Raw genomic sequence first — 24,300 nt, 5'->3', positions numbered from 1 at the left:
CGGATCTAAAATTTTGAAATTGGACACAGTTAATTAGCAAGTTCGGAGTAATAACATTGCCTAATTTCATTACTGTCTCACTAAAACTACTAGAGTCGCCTGGTTTAAATAAAAAATCTCTAAATTTTGTCTCATTTCGGAAATTAAAATTTCTAAAATTTGTCTTTTTTGTTGAAACAAATTGAAATTTGGAGCAGCCAATAAGCAAGTAACGAATAATAACAGGTCTAAATTTCATCACTGTAACATTTAAATTGGCCGAATTACATATTAAAAAAAATGTTTTTTAGTCATTTTTAGAATAAAAAATTGTAAACCCAGATATTTTCGGATCTAAATTTTTGAAATTTGGCACAATTAATAAGCAAGTTTGAAGTAGTAATTTTATTACTGTAACACTAAAATTACCAGAATCAGAAATTTTAAATAAAAAAACTTCTAAATTTTGTGTTATTTTGGAAATAAAAATTTCTAAAATTTGTTTTTTTTTGGTAAAAAAAAATTGAAATTTGTAGCAGCTAATAAGCAAGTAACGAATAGTAACAGGTTCAAATTTCATTACTATAAGATTTAAATTGGCTGAATTACAGCTCTTAAAAAATGTTTCAAATTTTTAGTTATTTTTTAATAAAAATTTCTAAAACAGGTAGGTAGTTTAGATCTAAATTTTTGAAATTTGGCACAGTTAATAAGCAAGTTTGAAGAAGTAGTAACATTGCCAAATTTTACTACTGTAACACTAAAATTATCAGAAATTACAAATTTAAATAATAAAAACTTTAAATTTTGTGTCCTTTTGTAAATAAAAATTTCTAAAATTTGTCTTTTTTGTTAAACAAAAATTGAAATTTAGAGCAGTTAATAAGCAAGTAACAAATAATAACAGGTTCAAATTTCATTACTGTTACATTTAACTTCACAGAATTACAGCTTTTAATAATAAATATACCATTTTTTTAGTAATTTTTAGTATTTTTGGATCTAAATTTTTGAAATTCGGTAAAGTCAATAAGCAAGTGCCCAGAAGTAACATTTCTAAATTTTATTACTGTAACACTAAAATTACTAGAATCACAGGTATAAATAAAAAAAAACGCAATTTTGACTCATTTTGAAAATAAAAATTTCTAAAATTAGTCTTTTTGTTTAAAAAATTTGAAATTTGGAGAAGTCAATGAGCAAGTAACGAGTAGTAACAGTTCCAAATTTTATTACTGTAACATTTAAATTGGCAGTATTACTGCTCTTAATAAAAAATATTCAACATTTTTAGTAATTTTTAGAAAAAAAATTTTAAAACCGCTATTTTTTAATCTAAATTTTTAAAATTCGGCACAGTTAATTAAGCAAGTTTGAAGTAGTAACATTACCAAATTTCATTACTGTAACACTAAAATTGCTTATCACAGGTTTTTACTAAAAAACTTTTTTTTGATTTTTTTTATAAATGAAAGCTTTTAGATTTTGAATTTTTCAGTCTAAATTTTTAAAAATTTGTAGTCAACAAGCAAGTTTCTAGTAATTACGGGCCTAAATTTTATTACTGTGACACTAAAATTACCAGAATCAGAAATTATAACGAAAAATGTTGGATATTTTATTTTTATAATAATTGTCTCTAAAATCTCTCGTGTTTTATAAATGTATGTATATACAGGAAGTTTGCAAAAAGAATGAGTAAAAGTCACTCGAGAATGAACGTTAATGCATTTTCGAAATTAGCAAACGTAAAATTATTATCCAACAACTATTTTAGAGCGTCACTGCAAGAATGTTAAGTCCATCAAATTTAGAAATCATCAATTTTCCGCATCATCAACATTCCGCACAATCTCATCAACTTATCCACATTTGAAAGTACTCAATATTCCTCGCGATCGGAAGGATCTGCCACGGAGAAAGTACCGATAAAACGACGATTTCACCGATTTTCAGCGACTCTTCAGCTCGTTATCACACCCAATTAGGCTCTGTTTGCTTCTAAAATCCTCGCATCCGATAAACAAAACGAGAAAGAAGCAGGTCTGTAAGTGCTTTGAATAGCCTCCCAACTTTTCTATTTTCCGCAAACTTCCAAGCTTTTAACGTGTCAACGCAAGAAGTTAAGGTAAAAGTAATAAAAGCACGTCAACTGTTCTTCCCGGGATTAAGAAAAAACTCGCCAATAAATTCCAGCGGTGTGAACTAGGCGAGATCGAAACGCGATAGTTGGAAGATTCATTTCTTACTTATTGGGTGTGAATTTACATTAAATAGGAAAGGCGATTTATGTTTGGTTTTGATCCGGAAATGGGGGGCAAGAAAAATAAAAACGATTTTCAGAAACGGCGCTGTGAAAGTCTGAATTTTTATGTTTCTTAATCGGTAAGTTACAAGTGAAAGTGGTCGCCGCAGGTTCGCACAAAGCATAAACTTGACTTTTATTTAATCGTGTTGTTTACTGTAATATTAAACTTTTGAAATGAATGGAACGTGGTTCATTTCCTAAGGACAAGTTAGTTTTCGCAAGCGGTGGAGAGAATTCGACGCCTTTTTGTGGATTTTAATTTCGCTAAATAAGAGTCATTTCAATTTCTGTTTTAATTTAACGGCACACAGTCGGGAAATTGAAACGCCCAGGGCTGTCATTCTCCGGTTTATTCATCTTCTCTTAATGACGATGTGGACAAATTTGTCGAATAAAGGAAAAATGCCAATTCAATTAGGCCCATGTCTTCTCCGTTTCGAATTTCGCCCCGAATTTCTTCATCTTCGCCGTGACAATGCCACAATGCCATTCCTCGTCATTTTTCATTGGAACGCAACAGTCTTGCATTGTGTCGTCGTCGTGGGCATCTGAGCGCGACCGTCACATCCGTTTCGGCTTTCCGGTGTTTGGGTAAGCCGGAGTAACCGATGCACGCATGGGAACCACACACTGCAACTATCACACAAACGCCCATTCGCCTCACCGACACCTTCCACTGAACCCCACAAATATTCTTTTCGTCTACGTGAAGTCTTCACGGTTCATCCTTCGACGGCTTGAGAGCGAAAGGTGGACACGCCCGAACCCGGAGGCTACAATTAAGCGAAATAATACGCTTTGGCGTTAATAAGTCGTGTTCCTGGAGGCGCTCCGGGCCCGGAGATTCAAAAACATCGGATTTGTTGTTGTCGTCGTTTCACCCTAAGAAAGACGTCACCTGGAGAGCAGGTAACTTTTATCAGGACCTTTCATAAAAATAATCGCTAAGAGGGCCGTAAATCAGAGAGCTTTCGATAAAAGCTTACACAAACAAACGTGTTTTTCAGCGGGCGTGCTTAGAAACCTTGAAAACTGAAAGTTTGCTGAAGAATATGTTTGGAAGTTGTGTGGTGGTGCAACTTCCGAACTGGTTCGTAATTAATTAAGTGCTGGAAAGCCTTTGGCATTCGTTTTGAGGGAGACTCGAACTATCTTTAAAGCTAATTTTATTCCACGCATGTTTAAATTAGCTGGAGAATGTGCTCTGACTGAAGTCGCGATTTGATGCGTCATGCCGGATAAATTATTTTTTAACTTGAATAATCATTTTTCTTGTACTTCTGTTGCTAAAAATTTAGAAGTTAGCTGCCTTTCGGGCTCTAATACAGGCTCGGTCAATATCTCACTTATTTATGGAGGAATTTTAAAGTATTGGTACTCCTTTTACCCAGCATTTTGCGCAGAATCCAAAAATATCTTTATTTGTTTCGTTCGTCAACAAATAACTGAGTTAGAGGCCTTTGAAATTTTGGGTTGTCGCTAGAGGGTCAAAATTTTGAAGCTCCGGAAACGATTTTCTCCGATATCTCCGGAATTATGGCGAATATGACGAAAAAATTAGAAATCGATCTGCAATAATTTGAGTTCGAAATTTTCATTTTTTCATTGTAGAAATTAACTGCCTGTCAAAACTGTCAAAATTTTTTGCTTGTCTGGAAAATATATATTTTTTTAAATTACAATTCTTCTAAAACTTCGCAGTTATGAAACCACTCGGAAGTATGTAATAGCACCTATAAATTTTATTGTTAAATAGCAATATTTGCGAAAATCTTCAATTTTTCTTGGCGTTCCAAATCGCCTTTCGAAGTAAACACCACCCGTGCATTTAATGCCCCCACGTTTCCATTTTCCTCCGGCAGCCATCTGTCTTCGATCGGGGCACATGCCGCCTGTTTCCGACACGTAGCACCTGTCGTTTCACGTGTCCAAAGTGCTTCGACCCATATTATAAATAAATATGTCATGAGAGCCGAAATGCAGCTCCGATCGCTCATTTTCCACAATTCCCAACTTCTTCGTGACCAAGTTTTCAAACTCCAGCGAACGCTTCCGAAAGCTCTCGAATCCGTCGTTTCATATCGCCAGTTGAAGGCTTCCATTGGTCGGTTTGTCTGCTGGAAAGGTAGCAGCAGCATGCCGTGTCCTCAAACGGTTTCGAATGTTTAGTTCGCGACAGGCTGTTGTTTGTTAATGTTTGTTTGTACGAACTTGAATGAAGTGGTGTGAAGTTAGTGGAGTGATGGGGTGTTGTTTTTGTGAAAGGGGGTGATTCTTCGTGGACTAAATGCGTACGTTGACGGAAACGGACAGGAACACTTTACCGAGAGGGTGGGTTAGACAGGCTGTGATGGGTGTCTTGAGGTGGAAGGATTTGCCCACGGGCAGGAGCGAGACTTTACAGAAAGGGGCGACTCTACAGGTAATGCGAGAGTTTCAATGGTGACGTACGATGGTATTGACCAACGGCTATTTATAGACGAGAAATAACAACAATAAGACGAATTTTCGCGTAGAAATCCGCAATGATTAACTAAATAGATACGAACGAGATTGAGGAGATTTCGAAAGAATACAATGATTCATTTGGCCTGGAAAACCCGCGCGTTCCATTTCCAGAGGGAATTATCGAAAATAACATCCAGAGTCAATTCGCGCTCGCTAAAGATAACAAACGTCTTGAATATCTTTTTCAAAATTTGTCTGCGTCGCTCTGAAATTTTGAGATTTTATACATTCAATTACCACTCAACAACAGCAAGTTCCCTAAATTTTATTCCTCTGGCATCAAAACTACTAAATTTACAGGGCCGAATTTTCATTAAATAAAAATTTTAAAATTCGTCTTTGTTGTTTTAAAATTTTAAGATTTAGCACTCAAAAGTAGCAAGTTCTCCAAATTTTATTACGTTGGTATTAAACCACCAAAATTACAGATTTAGCCAATGAATTAGCCACTTAAAAGTCTCAAGATCCCTAAATTTTATTACGTTGGCATTGAAACTACCCAAATTACAGAGCTGAATGCAAAATTTAGGAAATTTTTGGTCTATTCTCTAAATGAAAATTTCTAAAATTCGTCTCTGTTGTTCCAAAATTTCGAGATTTAGCCTAATGAATAATGCACTCAAAAGTAGCAATTTTCCTAAATTTTATTAAATTAGCATTGAAACTACCGAAGTTACAGGGCCGAATGCAAAAATTGGAAATTTTTGGCCCATTCTCTAAGTAAAAATTTCTAAAATTCGTCCCTAAAATTATGAGATTTAGAACAGTGAACTAGCCACTCAAAAGTAACAATTTACCCAAATTTTATCACGTTGGCAGTAAAACTACCAAAATTACAGGACCGAATCTAGCATATTGAAAATTTCTGACTCGCTCTCTAAATGAAAATTTCTAAAATTTGTCCCAGTCGTTCTAAAATTTTGAGATTTAGAACAATAAATTCGCCATTCAAAAGTCGCAATTTCTCCTAATTTCATTGCGTTGGCATGAAAACTACCGAATATGCAGGGCCGAATGCAACATATTTGAAATTTTTGGCCCATTCTTTCAATAAAAATTTCTAAAATTCGTCCCCGTCGCTCTAAAATTATGAAATTTAGAACAGTGAATTATGAACTCAAAAGTAGCAAGTTCCCCAAATTTTATTATGTTGGCATGAAAACTACCAAAATTTTAGGGTCGACTGCAAATTATTTAAAAATTTTGGCCCATTCTCTAAATAAATATTTCTAAAATTCGTTCCTGTCGCTCTAAAGTTATGAAATTTAGAACAGTGAATTAGACATTTCAAAGTAACAAGTTTTTCAAGTTTTAGTAAGTTGGCATTAAAACTAGCAAAATTTCAGGGCCGAATTCAAAACATTTGAAATTTTTGGGCCACTCTCAATAAAAAATTCTGAAATTCGTCCTTTTCGCTCTAAAATTATGAGATTTAAAACTGAATTATTTAAAAGTAACAAGGTTCTCAAATTTCAGTACATTGGCATTAAAACTACTGAAGTTACAGGGGCCGAATGCAAAATATTGAAAACTTTCAGCCCATTGTCTAAATGAAAATTTTTAAAATTCGACTCTGTTCGAAAATTTTGAGATTTAGTCTAATAAATAATGACTTAAAAGTTTTACAAATTTTATTACGTTGGCATTAAAATTATTGAAATTACAGGGCCCAATGCAAAATATTGAAAATTTTAGGTCCATTCTCTCAATAAAAATTTCTAAAATTGGTCTCTGTTCTTCAAAAATTTTGAGATTTAGAACAGTAAATTAGCCACTCAAAAGTAGCAAGTTCCCCATATTTCATTATGTTTTTACTAAAACTACAAAAAGTACAGGGCGAAATGCAAAAGATTGGAAATTTTGGTTTATTCTCTAAACCAAAATTTCTAAAATTTGTTTCGGTTGTTTTAAAATTTTGAGATTTCGGACAGTGAATTAGAAACTCAAAAGTAACATGTTTTCCAAATTTTATTGCTCTGGTATTAAAACTACCGTATATACAGGGCCGAATCCAAAATATTGAAAATTTTAGGGTCTATTCTCTGAATAAAGATTTCTAAAATTGGTCTTCGTCGTTCTTAAACTTTGAGATTTGGAACAGTGAATTAGTCATTTACAGGTAACAAGTTCTCGAAATTTTGTTACGTTGGCATTAAAACTAGCAAAATTACAGGGTCGAATGCCAAATATTAAATAGTTATGGTCCATTCTCTAAATAAAAATTTCTAAATTTTGTTTCCGTCGTTCTAAGATTATCACATTTAGAACAGTGAATTAGCCAACCAAAAGTAACAAGTTTCCTAAATTTTATTACGTTGGTATTAAAATTACCAAAATTAAAGGGCCGATTGCAAAATGCTGAAAATTTTAGGTCCATTTTCTGAATAAAATTTTCTAAATTTTGAGATTTAGAACAGTGAATTAGTTATTAAAAAGTAGCAAGTTCCTCTTTCATTACTCTGCCAACAAAACTACCGAAATTGCAGGGCCGAATGCAAAATATTGAAAATTTTAAGTCCATTCTTTGAATGAAAATTTCCAAAATTAGTTTCTGTTGTTCTAAAATTTTGAGATTTAGCACAGTGAATTAGAAACTCAAAAGCAGCAAGTTCCCTAAATTTCATTACTCTGGCATTAAAACTACCGAAATTACAGGGCCGACTGCAAAATATTGGAAATTTGATGGTATTGACCCACGGCTATTTATAGACGAGAAAATAACAACAATAAGACGAATTTTCGCGTAGAAATCCGCAATGATTGACTAAATAGATACGAACGAGATCGCGCAGATTTCGAAAGAATACACAATGACTCATTTAGCCTGGGGAACTCGCGCGTTCCATTTCCAGGGGGAATTATCGAAAATAACATCCCGAGTCAATTTGCGCTAGCTAAAGATAACAAACGTCTTAAATATCTTCTCTACATCCCGTTTAAGTTTGTGCTCACTTTAATTACACTTTCGGGTTATCTGACGCACTTCATGTTCCTCCAACGTTGTTATTAAAACGTTGTTTAGAAGACAAAAAAACGGTGATTCACGGCGTCGTCACCAGCGACCTTCATGTCTTCGGAATCTCACATTTTCGTGGTAAATTATGCGACAATAGACAAGTTCGATGTGCATCGGTTTTGGCAGAGGTTCAAGCGACGGAACTAGTTGAAGATGAGAGAATGGTATTTATAACGACATCCGAGTGGCTTTTGGAACGAACTCACCACTCTGGAGAGACGAGGAGGAATTCCAACGATCCAAATCTTTTTTTCTATCAATTTTTGTTGACGGTTTTCGGTGTGATAACCCGACATTCCATAAATTCGGTTTGAGCCACACGAACTAATCTCGGAATTGATAACCACCAATCTCACTAATGAAACAGTTTGAATTTTGCATCTTGCGGGTGGAGTGGGAAGCTCATAATTTTCCCTCATGGAAAACTAATCTCGCGGACTTCGTCTGTCTTGAAAATGTATTCCGTCGTGAATAAACAACATCCTGCTGCATGGAGCGTCTGTCCCGAAACCCACTCGCTAATTGAATAACATTGTCGCCTCCACAACGCACGCTCTCTAATCATCGTAATTCTCACTTAATTGAACTTGTCAGAGATTTGAATCCTCGCGTCTTCCTCTAAATTCGGCCGTTGACAAAAAGTCGCCGCCGGCACCATGTCCACTTCCTTCCAAGCTTCTGCTGCTTGTCCTATTAAAATATAATAACAGACGTTTCCAGTTGGCTCACGTGCTCAACCGTTCTATTTCTATTCGGAATGCCAATGAGGAAGATCCTGTGGATCTCGGGATTTATGCAGGCGCGTTTTTAATTTACTTTCCTGAAATACAGAGAACCGGCTCACCGTGACTTACAGAGCAAAGTGGAGCAGACCGCAAGATGAACCCCGGCGGTGATGATGTTGCGAAGTAACTGTAAGACCGTCTGTTGGGCTTTTATCGGAATTGAAATTTGCTCCACGTAGTGGACGAGACGAGACGGACGACTTCCTTTAAACGCCGGGGATATTCGCGTCTTGTCTCGCTGGTCTTCAGGAGCGTCTTCGAATTTCTTGTCGGAGCGCCATTGGTTTGGTTTAGTGCGTTTTTTGTTCAGTATCACTTCCAATGAACTGATTGTTTTTTGTGCATGACTTAATTGCCTAGAAATGTTTCCAATAAACAACAGCCAATGAATGAGAAGTTACGTGTCTGTAGGTTTGTCTTCGAGCGTTTTTTGCTAGAAAAACAACTGTGATAAGCATAATTTCGGCCAATGAATAAATTCTTTTTTTTGGTTTTAATCTGAGTTTTGTCACATTTTCCATTTTGTAATGAAGAAGGGGTGGATCTTTAAATCTTTATTAATTGGACACGGTTCTGGCATCAAAACTGTCAAAATTACAAGATTTAATTGAAAATGTTGGAATTTTTTAGTCTATTTCATAAATAAAAATTTTCAAAATTTGTCTCCGTCGCCCTGAAATTTTGAGATTTAGGGCAGTCAATTACCAACTCAACAGCAGCAAGTTCCTCAAATTTTATTACTCTACCGAAATTACAGGGGCGAATGCAAAATGTTGGAAATTTTGGCCTATTCTTTGATTAACTCTATACTATTGAAAATTTCTAAAATTCGTCTCTGTTGTTCAAAAATTTTGAGATTTGGAACAGTGAATTAGCCATTCAAAAGTAGTAAGTTCCTCAAATTTCATTATGGTAGCATTAAAATTACCAAAATTACAGGGCCGAATGCAAAATTTTAAAATTTGGTTTATTCTCTAAATGAAAATTTATAAAAGTCGTTCCTGTCGCTATAAAATTTAGAGATTTAAAACACTTAATTATCTACTCAAAAGTAACAAGTTCTCCAAATTTTGCTACGTTGGCATTAAAACTTTCAAAATTACAGGACCGAATGCAAAATATTCATAATTTTTGCTCCATTTTTTGACTAAAAATTTCTAAAATTGATCTCCGTCGTTCTAAAATATTGAGACTTAGAACAGTGAATTAGTTACCAAAAAGTAGCAAGTTCCTCTTTCATTATGTTGGCATTAAAATTACCAAATTTACACGGCTGAATGAATGAAAATTTCGCAAATTAGTTCCTGTCGCTCTAAAATCTTGAGATTTAGAACAGAGAATTAACCACTCAAATGTAATAATTTTCTTAAATTTTATTACGTTGGCATCCACCACAATTACAGGGCCGAATGCAAAATTTTTTATTCTCTAAATATTTCTAAAATTTGTCTCCAACGTTCAAAAATTTTGACATTTAGAACAGTGAATTAGCCATTCAAAAGTAGCAAGTTCCCCTAATATTCATTATGCAAATGCAAAATTTTAGAAATTATTGGTCCATTCTCTAAATGAAAATTTCTAAAATTCGTCTTCGTCGCTCTAAAATTTTGAGATTTACAACAGTCAATTAGCCGCTTTTAAAAGTAATAAGTTCCTCAAATTTCATTACGCTGGCATTCAAATTACTTAAATTACAGGGCCGAATGCAAAATATTGAAGGTTTTAGATCCATTCTCTATGAAAATTTCTAAAATTCGTCCCTGTCGCTCTAAAATCATGGGATTTAAAACCGTTAAATAACAACTCAAAAGTAGCTATTTTCTCGAATTTCATTGCGGTAGCATTAAAACTATCTTTACAGGCGCGAATATAAAATATTAGAAAATTTTCGTCTATTTTACAAATGAACATTTATAAAATTTTGAAAATCGAATTAGGAACGCTGAATTGGCGATCGCAGATTTCCGAATGAGTTTCTGTCCGCCTGTACATCACTTGACGTGAATTAATTAAACTGCCTCTAGAGGGTCGCGTGCGTGTAGTAAAAGGTCGCGTCGAAGGCCGTCGCGACGCCCAAGATTCCAATCGCGCCTCGCTTATTTTAGGCCAACAGATGTTAGTGAACTCCGAAAATCGTGAATTTCCCTTTCTGGCATTTTTGAGCCTTGTTGAAAGTGAATGCTCAGACACGCCTTACGCAATTAGAAATAATCGCGGAGAGTACAAAACAGGCGCTTTCTCCATAGACGTGACCCGAATGATGGCCGAGGAAAAAGGGAACTGACCAGAACTAACACAGATCTTGTGGCGGGCGGCGCAAAAAAAGAATTAGTTAAACAACTGACATTAACGTTGCCAATCGTTACGTAAGGAATTGTTGCAACTTTCTATCGTTTCGCAGGAATTCAACGATTTTGGTGCTCCGGAAGAAACTGCAGTGAAATGCAAAAAGATCATGTCCGCTCACATTTATCCTAGTTTGAGCATGGAAACTCATAATTAAGACGATTCCTGCATTACTTTCGTACTTTCCATGGAGATTTATTTCCAGCTGTCTAATAGAATTGAGCACGTCCACATCAATCTTTCCATTAAATCGAAATCTTTCTCCCGCGCGCTTACTTTTGGAATCTTAATATCCAAATCAATAACCGAACCTCCAGTTGCAACAAATATTACGACTGTCGTTTAATTTATGTGAGAACCGCGTTTTATCTCTCAAGGCATTGTTGTGCAATAGCGGCGGAATGAAACTTCCAACATAAAACCTTCATCTCGAGACAATGCCGGCTGGTCTCCACCCCCAAGTCTGGTGCAACACGTTGCAGGAAGAAGACGAAAAAAGTTGTCTTGGTCGCACGCAAAATTGAAAATTTAAACGGGAACGCAGTTTATGGTCGCTTTGGGGGCGACTTGGCTTATCGATTCAAACGATCTCAATAAATACCGGAGCGACCTGGATTTATGGGAAGAGGCCGCTCGATTTATACACTCAATTTACTGTTAATTGTTGCAAGGACAGTGTCTTTGTTTGGTTACCACTTTTCCGGAGGCGGGCGCCCACGCGATCTGGTCAATACCCCAATTAAACATTGAACATCCGTCAATATCGATGAATCTTTCAAACGGGAAGTGACGCAACGCACGAGGAAAAATAGGTGACGTGTTGTTTTCTCTCCATTATTCATAGCAAATCTCGCTGATCGCTTTATTGATCTTCGGGAAAAACGCAGTTTCTTCCTTTATCAAAACTGCGCCTGAATGAACTCCAGTAATTTAATTACTCTTCACCAAGTGCCATCGCAACATAAACACTATCATTCCACATAAATTACATCATTGAGTTGTCAATACAGTGAAAGACACGCCATTAATCATCGAAAAGTCAAGGAATTTTGCTTTCCAAAATCGTTCCGACGCTCGGATTTTACATCAAAAACACAATCTCCGGTGATTCAGAAATGGGTTAATTGGTTCACCCGATAAACTAATTACCCTGCACCAAGCAGTTTATCAATACTCCAACCAAGTGAAACCTGCACGACAATAAACTCATTATTGCCGAGCACACAGCACAATGCGTCTTATTAATTTCTTTTTTGGTGGGTGAATGGGCTCCTCCAGCGCTTACCCAAATAAAAGACCATGGGTCAGCTGGAGCCAACAGGTGCCTTCACTTACTCAGGAGTGATGTAATCCACGCTTGGGCGAAATTGTCTTTGGAGTTTACTAATGAACTGGATAATAATTTTAAACCTGGTATTCAGATTTTAATTGTTTATTACAAAATATTGAATGTTGATCAGTGCGATTAAAACCCAAAAAATAATTAATTTATTGGCACGAATTATCGTTATCACAGGAGTTTTTATAGCACAAAGCACTCGGAGATGAGATCCTCTAAATGAAAATTTCTAAAATTTGTCTCCGTTGTTCAAAAATTTTGAGATTTAGAACAGTGAATTGGCCACTTAAAAGTAACAAATTCCCTAAATTTTATTACGTTGGCATTAAAACTACCGAAATTGCAGGGCCGAACGCAATATATTAACAATTTTTGGTCTATTTTTTAAATGAAAATTTCTAAAATTTGTTTCTGTTGCTCTAAAATTTTGAGATTTTGCACAGTGAATTATTAATCACTCAAAAGTAACAAGTTTGTCAAATTTTATTACACCGAATCCAAATATTGGAACTTTTTGGCCCATTCTATAAATGTGTTCAGTATGCATCTAATGCAGTTGGAAATCCTCACGTACCAGTATAACTGTGATTTATGATTTCCTTCGAGTTCTCTGAAAAAAAAATAAAACAGAAAGGTAATGAGAAGGATTATCGTTTACTTTTGCTTGCGTGTTCTGGAAGATTGGCGTAAGGGAAGTTTTATTTTTAGATTGACGGATCTAAGACGTACACGTTTCCAAATGGTTTCCACTATTTAGATTCGCAAGATACGAGCTTGCAAGTTTACAATTCGAGCAAGTTCGTGTTGTTTATTTATTGCTAAATCGATATTTTTTCGCACGAATGTCACAGCAACATTCTATTATGCACAAAACTAACAATAGTTAATGAGGTATTGAGCTTTTGCTGTCTTATATGCAAGCAACCACTGTTTCCCCCGCAGTTGAGTTCTAAGAATCTTATAAATTACGAATTGTTTATTGTATTTAACGCAAGATCAATATTTGGTTCTGACGTAGTATTTGGCACCAATTGCATTAATAAATGTGGGCTACAGTTCAGTTTTAAAGTCGATATGTCTCATTGTATTCATCACGAGCGCACAAGTCCTTCGTTGTTATTGAAAGCACCTGGCCCTGATAAAAGTTTTTTGACACCGCCACCAAACTCGTTATTTTGTAAGCGATAATCCCATAAAGAAAATATCGAGAGAAACTGCACGACGTGGGGACAAATTGCTCGTCAAACCGAGCTCGAAATGCACCTGACGTCCATAAAACTTTACAACACAGAAAAGGCACCTTCACTTTTAAATACCTTCATTTTCATACAAATTCCTTTACCTGTTTCAATTTTGAAACGATTCCGCCTCTTTACGACCGAAACGTGTCCATATAAAGACCAAAATTTCTTTCATAATGCAATATTTTAAAAATTCGGCGCCTGATCATCGCCAGGTACAAAACTCCATAAATAATAAATAGGATAATGTAGGAGTGCCACGTTTCCGGTATCAAAGTTTCATCTTATTCTGGTCCAGGCTACGTGCTAATCTCAAAGCGCCGTACCCAAAAACTCGAATTCTTTGGATGGTTTTGTCAGTTCACTTACCTAGCTATCTGCAACGGTTAAACTTTATTGTTATGCTTTACATGTTCTTCTTATCTGTCTTAACGAGACAAAAAATCCGCCTCGAGATTAGCAATGAAAAAACTGCTTAAAATTTCATCACGGAAGGTGAAGTTGTGTTGGGGCAGGTGAAAGAGAATTATGGAGCAATATCGGAGAAAAATGGCGGATATTTCTCATATGGGGACGGTCGTTAACCGCCGCCACCGGACTCGGGGGCGATTATCGCGCTGTTAGGACCCCCAGGATAATGTTGCGGGATTAATAACCGACCACCTGCCCCCAAAGAGAAAATGGGGCGCTCTGCTACTAAATTCCGGGAATTTATATTTGAAAACAACTGGAATTTTTGGTCCATTCTATAAATAAAATTTTGTAACATTTGTCTTCGTTGTTCAAAAATTTGGAGATTTAGAACAGTCCATTGGCTACTTAAAAGTAACAAGTTCTCCAAATTTTAGTACGTTGACATTAAAACTATCAAATTTTTGGCCAATATTTTTAAATTTTTTTTTAAATTTGTCTCTGTCGCTCTAAAATTCTGAGATTTAGAACAGTGAATTAGACATTTAAAAGTAACAAGTTCTCCAAATTTCAGTACGTTGGCATTAAAACTAGCAAAATTACAGGGCCGAATGCAGAATATTGGAAATTTTTGGTCCATTCTCTAATTGAAAATTTCTAAAATTTGTTTCTATCGTTCTAAAATTACCAAATTTAGAACAGTGAATTCGTCACTTAAATGTAGCAAGTTCCTCAAATTTCATTACGTTGGCTTTGAAACTATCAAAATTACAGAGCTGAATACAAAATATTTTAAATTTTTGGCACATTCTCTAACTGACCATTTCTAAAATTTGCCCCTGTCGCTCTAAAATCTTGATATTTAGGATCAGAGAATTAACTACTCAAAAGTAACAATTTCCCCAAATTTTATCACGTTGACAGTAAAACTACAGGACCGAATCTAGCATATTGAAAATTTCTGACCCACTCTATAAATGAAAATTTTTAAAATTTGTTCCTGCCGTTCTAAAATTTAGGGATTTAGAACAATGAATTCGCCACTCAAAAGTCGCAATTTCTCCTAATTTCATTGCGTTGGCATGAAAACTACCGAATATGCAGGGCCGAATGCAACATATTTGAAATTTTTGGCCCATTCTCTCAATAAAAATTTCTAAAATTCGTCCCCGTCGCTCTAAAATTATGAAATTTAGAACAATGAATTATGAACTCAAAAGTAGCAAGTTCCCCAAATTTTATTATGTTGGTATTAAAACTACTAGAATTTCAGGGCCGACTGCATAATATTTAAAAATTTTGGCCCATTTTCGAAATAAATATTTCTAAAATTCGTCCCTGTCGCTCTAAACTTATGAGATTTAGAACAGTGCATTTGACATTTCAAAGTAACAAGTTCTTCAAGTTTTAGTACGTTGGCATTAAAACTAGAAAAATTACAGGGCCGAATGCAAAATATTGTAAATTTTTGGTCCATTCTCTCATTGAAAATTTCTAAAATTTGTCTGTGTTGTTCGAAAATTTTCACATTTAGCACAATTAACTGGCCACTCAAAGGAATCAAGTTCAACAAATTTCATTACGTTGGCATTAAAATTACCAAAGTTACAGGGGCGAATGCAAAATATTTGAAATTTTTGGTCCATTCTCTAAATAATAATTTTTAAAATTCGTCCCTGTCGCTTCAAAATCTTGAGATTTAGAACAGAAAATCAACCACTCATAAGTAACAATTTACCCAAATTTTATTACGTCGGCATTAAAACTACCAAAATTACAGAGCGGAATGTAAAATATTGAAAAGTTTTGACTCATTCTTTAACTGAAAAATTTCTAAAATTCGTCCCTGTTGTTCTAAAATTATGAAATTTAGAACAGTGAATTATGCAATCAAAAAAAGCAAGTTCCAGCAATTTCATTACGTTGGCATTAAAACCACCAAAATTACAGGGCCGAATGAAATTTTTGGCCCATTCTCTAAACAAAAATTTCTAAAATTTGTCCCTGTCGTTCAAAAATTATGAAATTTAGAACAGTGAATTATGGACTTAAGGGCGAGCAACATATACTAAATTTCATTGCGTTGGCATTAAAACTACTAAAATTACAGAGCCTAAAGCGAAATATTTAAAATTTTTGGCCCATTCTCAAAATGAAAATTTCTAAAATTCGTTCCTGTCGTTCTAAAAACATTAAATTAAGAACAGTCAATCATGCACTCAAAAGTAGCAAGTTCCCTAAATTTCATTACGTTGTCATAAAAACTACCAAGATTGCAGAGCCGAATGCAAAATTTTAGACATTTTTAGTTCATTCTCTAAAAGAAAATTTCTAAAATTCGTCCCTGTCGTTCTAAAATTATGAGATTTAAAACAGTAAAAGTATAAGGTCAATTATGCACTCAGAAGTAACAATTTCCCCAAGTTTCATTACGTTGACAATAAAATTTCTAAAATTTGTCCCATTCTCTAAATGAAAATTTCTAAAATTCGTCCTTGTTGTTCTAAAATTTTGAGATTTAGAGCAGTGAATTCGCCACTTAAAAGTAGCAATTTCCCTAAATTTTATTACGTTGGTATTGAGACTACCAACATTACAAAGCCGAGTGCAAAATATTTTAAATTGTTGGCCCATTCTCTAAAAAAAAAATAGTTTTAAAATGTGTCGCTGTCGCTCTAAAATCTTGAGATTTAGAACAGAGAATTAACTACTTAATAGTAACAATTTCCCCAAATTTCATGACGTTGACTGTAAAACTACCAAATTTACAGGACCGAATGTAAAATATTTAAAATATTGGAAATTTCTGACCCTCTTTCTAAATGAAAATTTCTAAAATTCGTCTCTGTCGTTCTAAAATTATGATATTTAGAACAGTGAACTAGCCACTCAAGAGTAACAAGTTCCCCAAATTTCATTACGCTGGCATTAAAACTACCAGTAAATTTCCTCACGGAAGGGGAAGTTTCGTTGAGGGCAGGTGAGCGCTGTTAGGACCCCTAGGATAATGTTACAGAATTAATAATAACCGACTACCTGCCCCCAAAACGAAAATAGGCCACTCTACCACTAAATTCTCTGAATACATTTTACGACGTCTTCGGTTTCCAGATTCGAAAACAACTCAAAACTTCAGAGTGTTTCTCGCAATAAACTCACAAGTTAAAATTTTGTTTCGAAAGTGTTTACAAGATCCACGCCTATTTTTGACGCGGAAAAAGGTCATGCTTAATAAGGTATAAACACTCGGAAATGTTAAATGACTTATAAGACAGTTTCGCTCCAAGTTCTTGATAGCAGAAGGAATAAAAAATGAACGCGCCATCGAGCTCGCTCCGCCATAATTTTCCATGTTCGCATTGTTAAAACTTGCGAAGAATTTAGACGGTATTGTGATCATAAATTTCATGGAAATGGCTAATCAATAAGTAGGATAACGTGTGGAATGTTCTACTTTGGACGAACGCGTGAATATTGAAAAGAAGTGGAGAAAAATGCGGAAAAATCAATGAGACGCGTAAATCGGTGGATTTCCCAAGAATGCCTGGACAGTCATAAATCATAGTCGCTGCTAGATTTCGTTCCAGATTTTTTGACTTTTATGGAATTTAACAGTAGAAAAATGCGAAACTCGTTCGTTATCGTCACGTTAAAATGTTAAAATTCTCCGGTGATTAATCGAAGTAAAAATAATTCCGCCAGGTGCAAATCGAATTATTCATAATCATAGTTTCACCATCTGCAAACTGAACCTAGATCAATATTTCGTGCGTTATTCTCTCCGACCTCTGCGCCTTCCACAATTTGTAAAATCCCCTCGAAATTAAATCCACGCCAAACCGTAGAAAGTTTTCGTCCCACTTGCCAAACAATGGAGCATCTCTCGCAACAGCCTCCTCTGTTTCGTTGAAATTAGAAACTGGGAAGTAGGTTTCACAGTTATGTCGTATGAATATTGATCAGAGAAGTAAGTCATTCGGCCATCTTACTATAAAGACGCTCATTATGACTTTATTGCTATTATTATCGATGGGTGCATCTGTCGTGGATTTCTATGTAGACCATGGGGTCATGGGGATCGATGGATGAGAACTACTGCTCTCTTATCGACGATCCTTGATTCGATCGGTCAAGGTCTAACTGTGATAATGGTAATAATAAGGGATTTAGTGTGGGTTTCCAAAGGTTATTGCCAGTGTCGTAAGTTGGCATTTTCAGACGCTAAAAATAGGTTTATTTGTTTTGAAATGTTGGTAATTATGATTGGGAAGGTTAAGTCTACTATTTTGAAGCCGGGCTCGCTGGGGAGTTTGCTTAATTAATATTCTCCCTCATTTTCGCCTTTGTTAATTCATTGACTTTTGTGTATCTTTCGCTTCATCATTAGCTAATACAACTCTGCGGAATAAAAATGGAATATTCGTGTTTTTTTCTGTCAACTGTACTCTTGACACTCAACCAAAGACAAGAGTGCTGAAAAGTACAAACAAAGCGCTTGAGCTCCACAGCATTATATTCAAATTTATTTAAAATAAAAGGTGATTTATCAACTGGTGGGTGAATAAATAAACTGTATAAAAAGCCAACATTTCAGGGTGTTAATTGTATTTAATTATTTGAACAAAAACTTCGAATATAAATAAAATCTCTGTCGCTTTGTTTTCTATAATTTTACCCTCGAATCTCTGTCGTTTTTATTTATTTTTAGAGATCTCACATCACATAGAAAACCATTTCTTTGAATCTTCGAATCAACAACATAGCGAATTGTGAATATAAGTGGGTAATTATCGAAATTAAAATTCGTATTTTGGCTAATTTTAGGAATTTTAGGATCGAATTTGCAGGCGTTATCACTTATGACACGCTTGTTAAATCTGCCAAATTTCAAAATTTTAGAATCAGAAACAGATTTTTTAGAATTTTTTATTTTAAGACGAACTAAATTTTTTTAATATTTTAGATTAAAAATCGTATTTTCGCCAATTGCAATGATTTTGGAATCAAATTCGAAGGCATTACTACTTATGACACGCTTATTAAATCTGCCAAATTCCAAAATTTTAGAACCAAAGACAGACTTTTTAGAATTATTTATTTTAAGACGAACTAAAAATTTCAATATTCTAGATTAAAAATCGTATTTTCGACAATTTTTGGAATTTTAGGATTTAATTTGCAGGTATTACTACTTATGACACGCTTACTAACTCTGCTAAATTTCAAAATTTTAGGACCAGAAACAGATTTTTTAGAAATTTTTTATTTTAAGACGAACTAAATTTTTTTAATATTCTAAATTAAAAACCGTTTTTTCGCTAATTTTAGGAATTTTAGGATCAAATTTGCAGTCATTACTACTTATGACACGCTTGTTAAATCTGCCAAATTTCAAAATTTTAGGACCAGAAACAGATTTAAAAAAAAAAAATATGTTAGGAACTAAAAATTTTTAATAGGTATGTATTCTAAATTAAAAATCGTGTTTTCGCCAATTTTATGAATTTTGGAATCAAATTTAGAGGCGTTACTACTTACGAGACGCTCATTAAGTCTGCCAAATTTTAAAATTTTAGAACCAGAAACAGATTTTTTAGATTTTTCATTTTATTTTCTAAACAGTGAATCACATTACGCCTGTCAATTCGAAAGGATTTCGTCAAGAGTATACAGTAACACGCTCTAGTCAAGTGTGGATTTTTATTCAGTTTGTTTACAAGACTCGTTTTTATAGTAACAAAATACGATCTTGATGTTTCATCACTTGAACGTTTTTTTATCTGTCTGAAGAGGAATGCACTACATCACAATTTATCGCGGTTCTAAAATTATGATTAATTCTTCAGTGGGTGCACATCCATTTTGAACTGCGCCTCTCGTAAAATAAATCATTATTGAATTAAGTGGCTAAATTAATAGTTGTGTTGTTATTGAATCGCTGCATACAGTAGTATTGTTTGTGTTAACACTTCTTGTTTTTGCAGCCACCCCTGGCGCAGAGACAGCATAGCGTCCCTGGATCCGATCCCCGCGACGAATGCCGCCTCTCCACCAACAACAATGTGAAAATTTCCCCGATGGGTGCTTGCACCCCCACCCAACAAAACACCCCTCCGGCATCACCGCAACAGGCGACGCAGTCTCGTCGTCTTCTGCTGGAAACCCTCTCCGGACCGGCGCCCTACCCCATGATCGCCGTTCCGGAAAAAGGCTACTGGGTCGACGGGAGCGATCATGACGTTTCCTTTGACCATAGAGGGACGCCGATCCTCTCCCATCAGACGTGGAGGGCGAAAATCGAGACCGACGACACGGGGAAGTGCTATCGGCGGTTCTTCGTCGGAAGGGTGAGTTTTCATGCAAAGAAAAAGAAACTGCGTTTTGTTTATGTATCTTTGGGGGCGAATTTATTTCCAAGGGGCTGTTTGAAATAATATAGTGAGAGGGTAAGCTTATAAGGTGGTTGCCTTTAGATAAAGAAACGGCGGGTGAATTTTAAGTGGGGCGTTGGGAGCGCAAATAAAGAAAGTCGGAATCAAGGGGTGAAATATAAAGCAGCGGCTTGGAAAAGTCGGATTTGTTTACACTGGATGGGGATTAATTTGCGGCTGTTATGGTACCCGTGGTACCTGTAATTTGGGACGGCTAATGGACTGTCCTACGGGTGTCTTTCACTGCCTTTAAATTGGGGGAAATTAAGAAATATGATTCGTCGGAATCAAAGAAAAACTCGAACTTTTTTCCTCTCCATCCACGTCCGGTCGTTAATGATGAAAAGTGTCAAAAGAAGAACAACGCCGCATTGTTCATTGTGAGAATGTGAAGTTTCACACGACCAGACCTTAATTACGTACAAATTTTCAAATTAATTGCGTTTCGGTCGGTTGCCAATATTACCATACAAGAGAGAAATGGGAATGTTTCGGTCAATGCATGGTACTGGCGCCCGATGGACACCTACATCTCCTTGCATCCTCCTACGTGCTCTATCTGAAGAATCAACCAAGCCTTTGAATAATTTATCGGAAATCTGATAATGTCTAGCGCGGTTTTGTCCAATTTCGTCGATCTTTAAACGATCTTGAGTAAGTAGAGCGAGTGATTGTCTGCAGATTGAAACGTGCGACATGGCCTCAATGTGACGCAAGATTTTTTAATTCGACGAATTTTATGGTCGGTGCTGTTGTGGCCGGATTATTCCGGTAACGGCATTTACATGAGTAGTCGCCGTTCTGGCTAAATGTTCCATGAAAGGGCTCGATATTCGATCCGGTGCATGATGGTTTTACAATTTATGGCTATTTAACTACACGTTTATGTGGAATTTCTTGGTTGTATACACGGCGGACAAGTAACTATTTAAAGGTCTTTCTCTTTCACTGTTTTCCATTTTTGGTTCGAAGGTTAGACTCCGGCAATCAGCATGGAAATCTGTTTATGCTGTCTCTAATAACTGTACGAAATTACGAAATTTTACATTCAATAGGGCAGTTTTTAGAAAATTTTGAATTTTTAGCACTAACAAAAAATTTCTTCTTTGGCGGTTTGTCCTTATATAGCTGAATTCAGTAGTTTTAGGACTATGATTTTGGAAAACATTGAATTTAGAACATTTTTCGTTTTGTCGACATGTCTTAAAAAATTCATAATTTGGTTAATTTTAGGACTATAACATTGAAATTCGCACCGATTGATCTTTCGATTGTGTCTAATAACTGCACTCAATTTCAAAATTTTACATTCAATTGGGCAGTTTTTAGAGATTTTTTTATTTTTGGGAAGCAACGAGAATTTTCCCACCTTGTTCTTAAATTTGTATAATTTGGCAACTTTTGTTCTCAGAGAGTCTTCTTTAAGTCTTATTATCTGATTAAATTTAACAACTTTGTTTATGATGAACCTTATCACGATTTTTTTCCAATCGCACGGCAAATAGAAAGTCACTGTTTCAAAAATGCGAGTGGAATCGTTGAAACTTTATCGTATTTGCCGAGCTTAAAATACCAGAGCATGAATGAATACGTAAACAATAACTGTTAAAAACATTTACAACGCGCATTCCTCTTTGATGGTCAATCGTAACTCACGATCTAACATTTCCAAATTCGATTATCCGTAATTTAGAATTAGAATTCAAACGACTGGAAACCCAGCAGGAGCCTTCAAGGAAATGAAAGTCGTGTTGTTTTGGCGAACGATTATGTCGTTTCCAACATTAATAAAAAATCAATGTAAAACGATGCTAGCATGTGTATTCATTAAAATTCTATTTCCCTAAATCCATGGCAACACAAACACAAATAGTTCGGGCTTTGTGTATTCTCCGCAGGGAGTTTGTGACTCAATCGACAAATATTTCAGTATTTTACCAATTTTCGTCATGACTAAGATCGCTCGTTTTATTCACCGGAACCCGCTACCGCGCTATCATTGCGTCAGACCACTTTCTAATCTTCGGCACACAGCGAAAAGTATGGCAAATATGATAATGAAGCGTAAAACGATAAGTTATAAAATAATTACGATGTTTCTTCATTGTCTCGAATTTTTCGGCACACCTTTCTCTTCCTGCGCGATAATTTCGTTAGGTAACAACAGACAGCTGAAGTCACCTCCACCAGCTGCTCATTAAGGGCAAAACTTGCATACACACCGGAAACGGAAGCGATCGTATCACAACTCAACCACGGAGACGATAACGATTCGATCACGCCGAAACTGCTGAATCTGCAGACGAAAAACTCGTCTGTTTTGCTCGTCGGTTTTATGATTACGGACATGATAATCGCCGAATCAATTCGCTTTATCCTCGGTTCAGTTCAACAAAGAATTCGTCGCACACACAATTACCGGAGGATCTTTGATTTTCCGGGGATGTCGGAGGTCTGTTGTGGCAGCCATCAATCTGTTTCGTTGCATCGATCGGAATAATTCATAGAAGCGTTTCTCAAACTGTACCACAGCAGTCAAAGGCTTTTTGAGAAAAAACAAATCACGCTTTTCTCCACGCTCCAGAAGGCAATTCTAATCGCTCAGTGGATCAAATTTTCCGGGACATCCTGCGTAAATGTTGTAAACAAATCAACCGGATCTAACTTCTCGTCATGATAAATCCAATTTCGAGCAAAACACAATACCCGGAGCGAAAAGTTTCGAACGAAAATGTGTTCATATCGTCTGTATTAACTCAATTCGGACAAGCTTTTACCAAACGGTGTTGGGAAGTGGCGAAAAGTCGAAACGAATCACTTTCACACCTTTGGCGCCGTTACTTAATTAGAATTTTGGTGTCGCATAATTCCGGCTCGTGTTTGCAACATGGCGCTGCGGCCTCCTTCATTGTTCATCGTAATTCTAACAACAATAGTCGACGGTAATAACGTGTTTGAAATAAGAACGGGGCGTGGGCGTGAAAGTCTCATTGAAGAAATAATAATAGAAAAAAAGGCGCCGTGCCCTGTTGACACCCACGAAAGAGGCGGTACCTGCATTGTCATGAAGGCAATTTTGATGGACTCTAACTTTGATTTACAGAAATTTGTCTTCTAGTTTCGTCTAAGAAGTGTACGAAGTTGTATCATAGACAGAACAATTTTTAGAAAATTTTGAATTTTGAACAGCGACAGAAAATTTTCGTTTCTTCGACATGTCTTTAAAAATTTGTTATTTGGTTAATTTTAAGACTATAACTTTGACATTTGCACAGATTGTTCTTTAGATTGTGTCTAATAACTGTACGAAATTTCAAAATTTTATATTCAATAGGGCATTTTTTAGCAAATTTTGAATTTTAAGTAGCAAGAAAAATTGTAAATTTGACTACGTTTGGAACCACTACTTTTATGTTCTCGGAGATTCTTCTTTGGGTTTTATTTAACAATTACACGAAATTCGTAAATTACGTCTCAAAAAAGTAAATTTTTAGAAAATTTTGAATTTTTAGCATTAACGAAAAATTTTGTGTTTGTCGGCATGTTCTAAAAATGCTATAATTTGACTAGTTTTAGGATTATGACTTTGAAACTTTCAGAAATTTGTCTTTTAGTCTCATCTAAGAAGTGTACGAAATGGAAAAATTGTAACGTCGACCAAAAAATTTTTGGAAACGATTGAATTTTGAACTTGTCAGTAATTTTTCATTCTTTAAAAATTCGTAATTTGGTTAATTTTAGGACTATAGCTTTGACATTTGCACAGACTGTTTTTTAGATTGTGTCTAATAACCGTACGAAATTCCAAAATTTTTCATTTAATGGGACAGTTTTTAGAAAATTTTGAATTTTGGGAAGCAACGAAAATTTTGCATCTTGTTCTTAAATTAGTATAATTTGGCCATGTTTGGAACCACAACTTTTATGTTCTCGGAG

At 35.4% G+C, this 24,300-nt stretch overlaps 1 protein-coding gene across 4 annotated transcripts in view; it reads left to right on the top strand.

The window, feature by feature from the left end:
- The window catches only part of RapGAP1 (Rap GTPase activating protein 1), a 119,504-nt gene that overhangs the window by 84,471 nt on the left and 10,733 nt on the right, over window positions 1–24,300 (top strand). For 3 of the 4 annotated variants that reach the window (XM_088040631.1, XM_088040632.1, XM_088040633.1), the window contains one exon: window positions 19,918–20,280. In XM_088040631.1, coding sequence (XP_087896757.1) covers window positions 19,918–20,280 — 363 coding nt within the window. Of the gene's footprint in view, window positions 1–4,386; window positions 4,710–19,917; window positions 20,281–24,300 lie in introns of those variants that run through there. The other variant, XM_088040634.1, reaches the window with a different exon arrangement.

This window comes from Gnatocerus cornutus, chromosome 7, assembly GCF_029298725.1.
Source record: "Gnatocerus cornutus isolate USDA-ARS CGAHR chromosome 7, icGnaCorn1.1, whole genome shotgun sequence".
NCBI classification, from domain to species: Eukaryota; Metazoa; Arthropoda; class Insecta; order Coleoptera; family Tenebrionidae; genus Gnatocerus; species Gnatocerus cornutus.
This window is presented reverse-complemented; position numbering and strand designations above follow the sequence as displayed.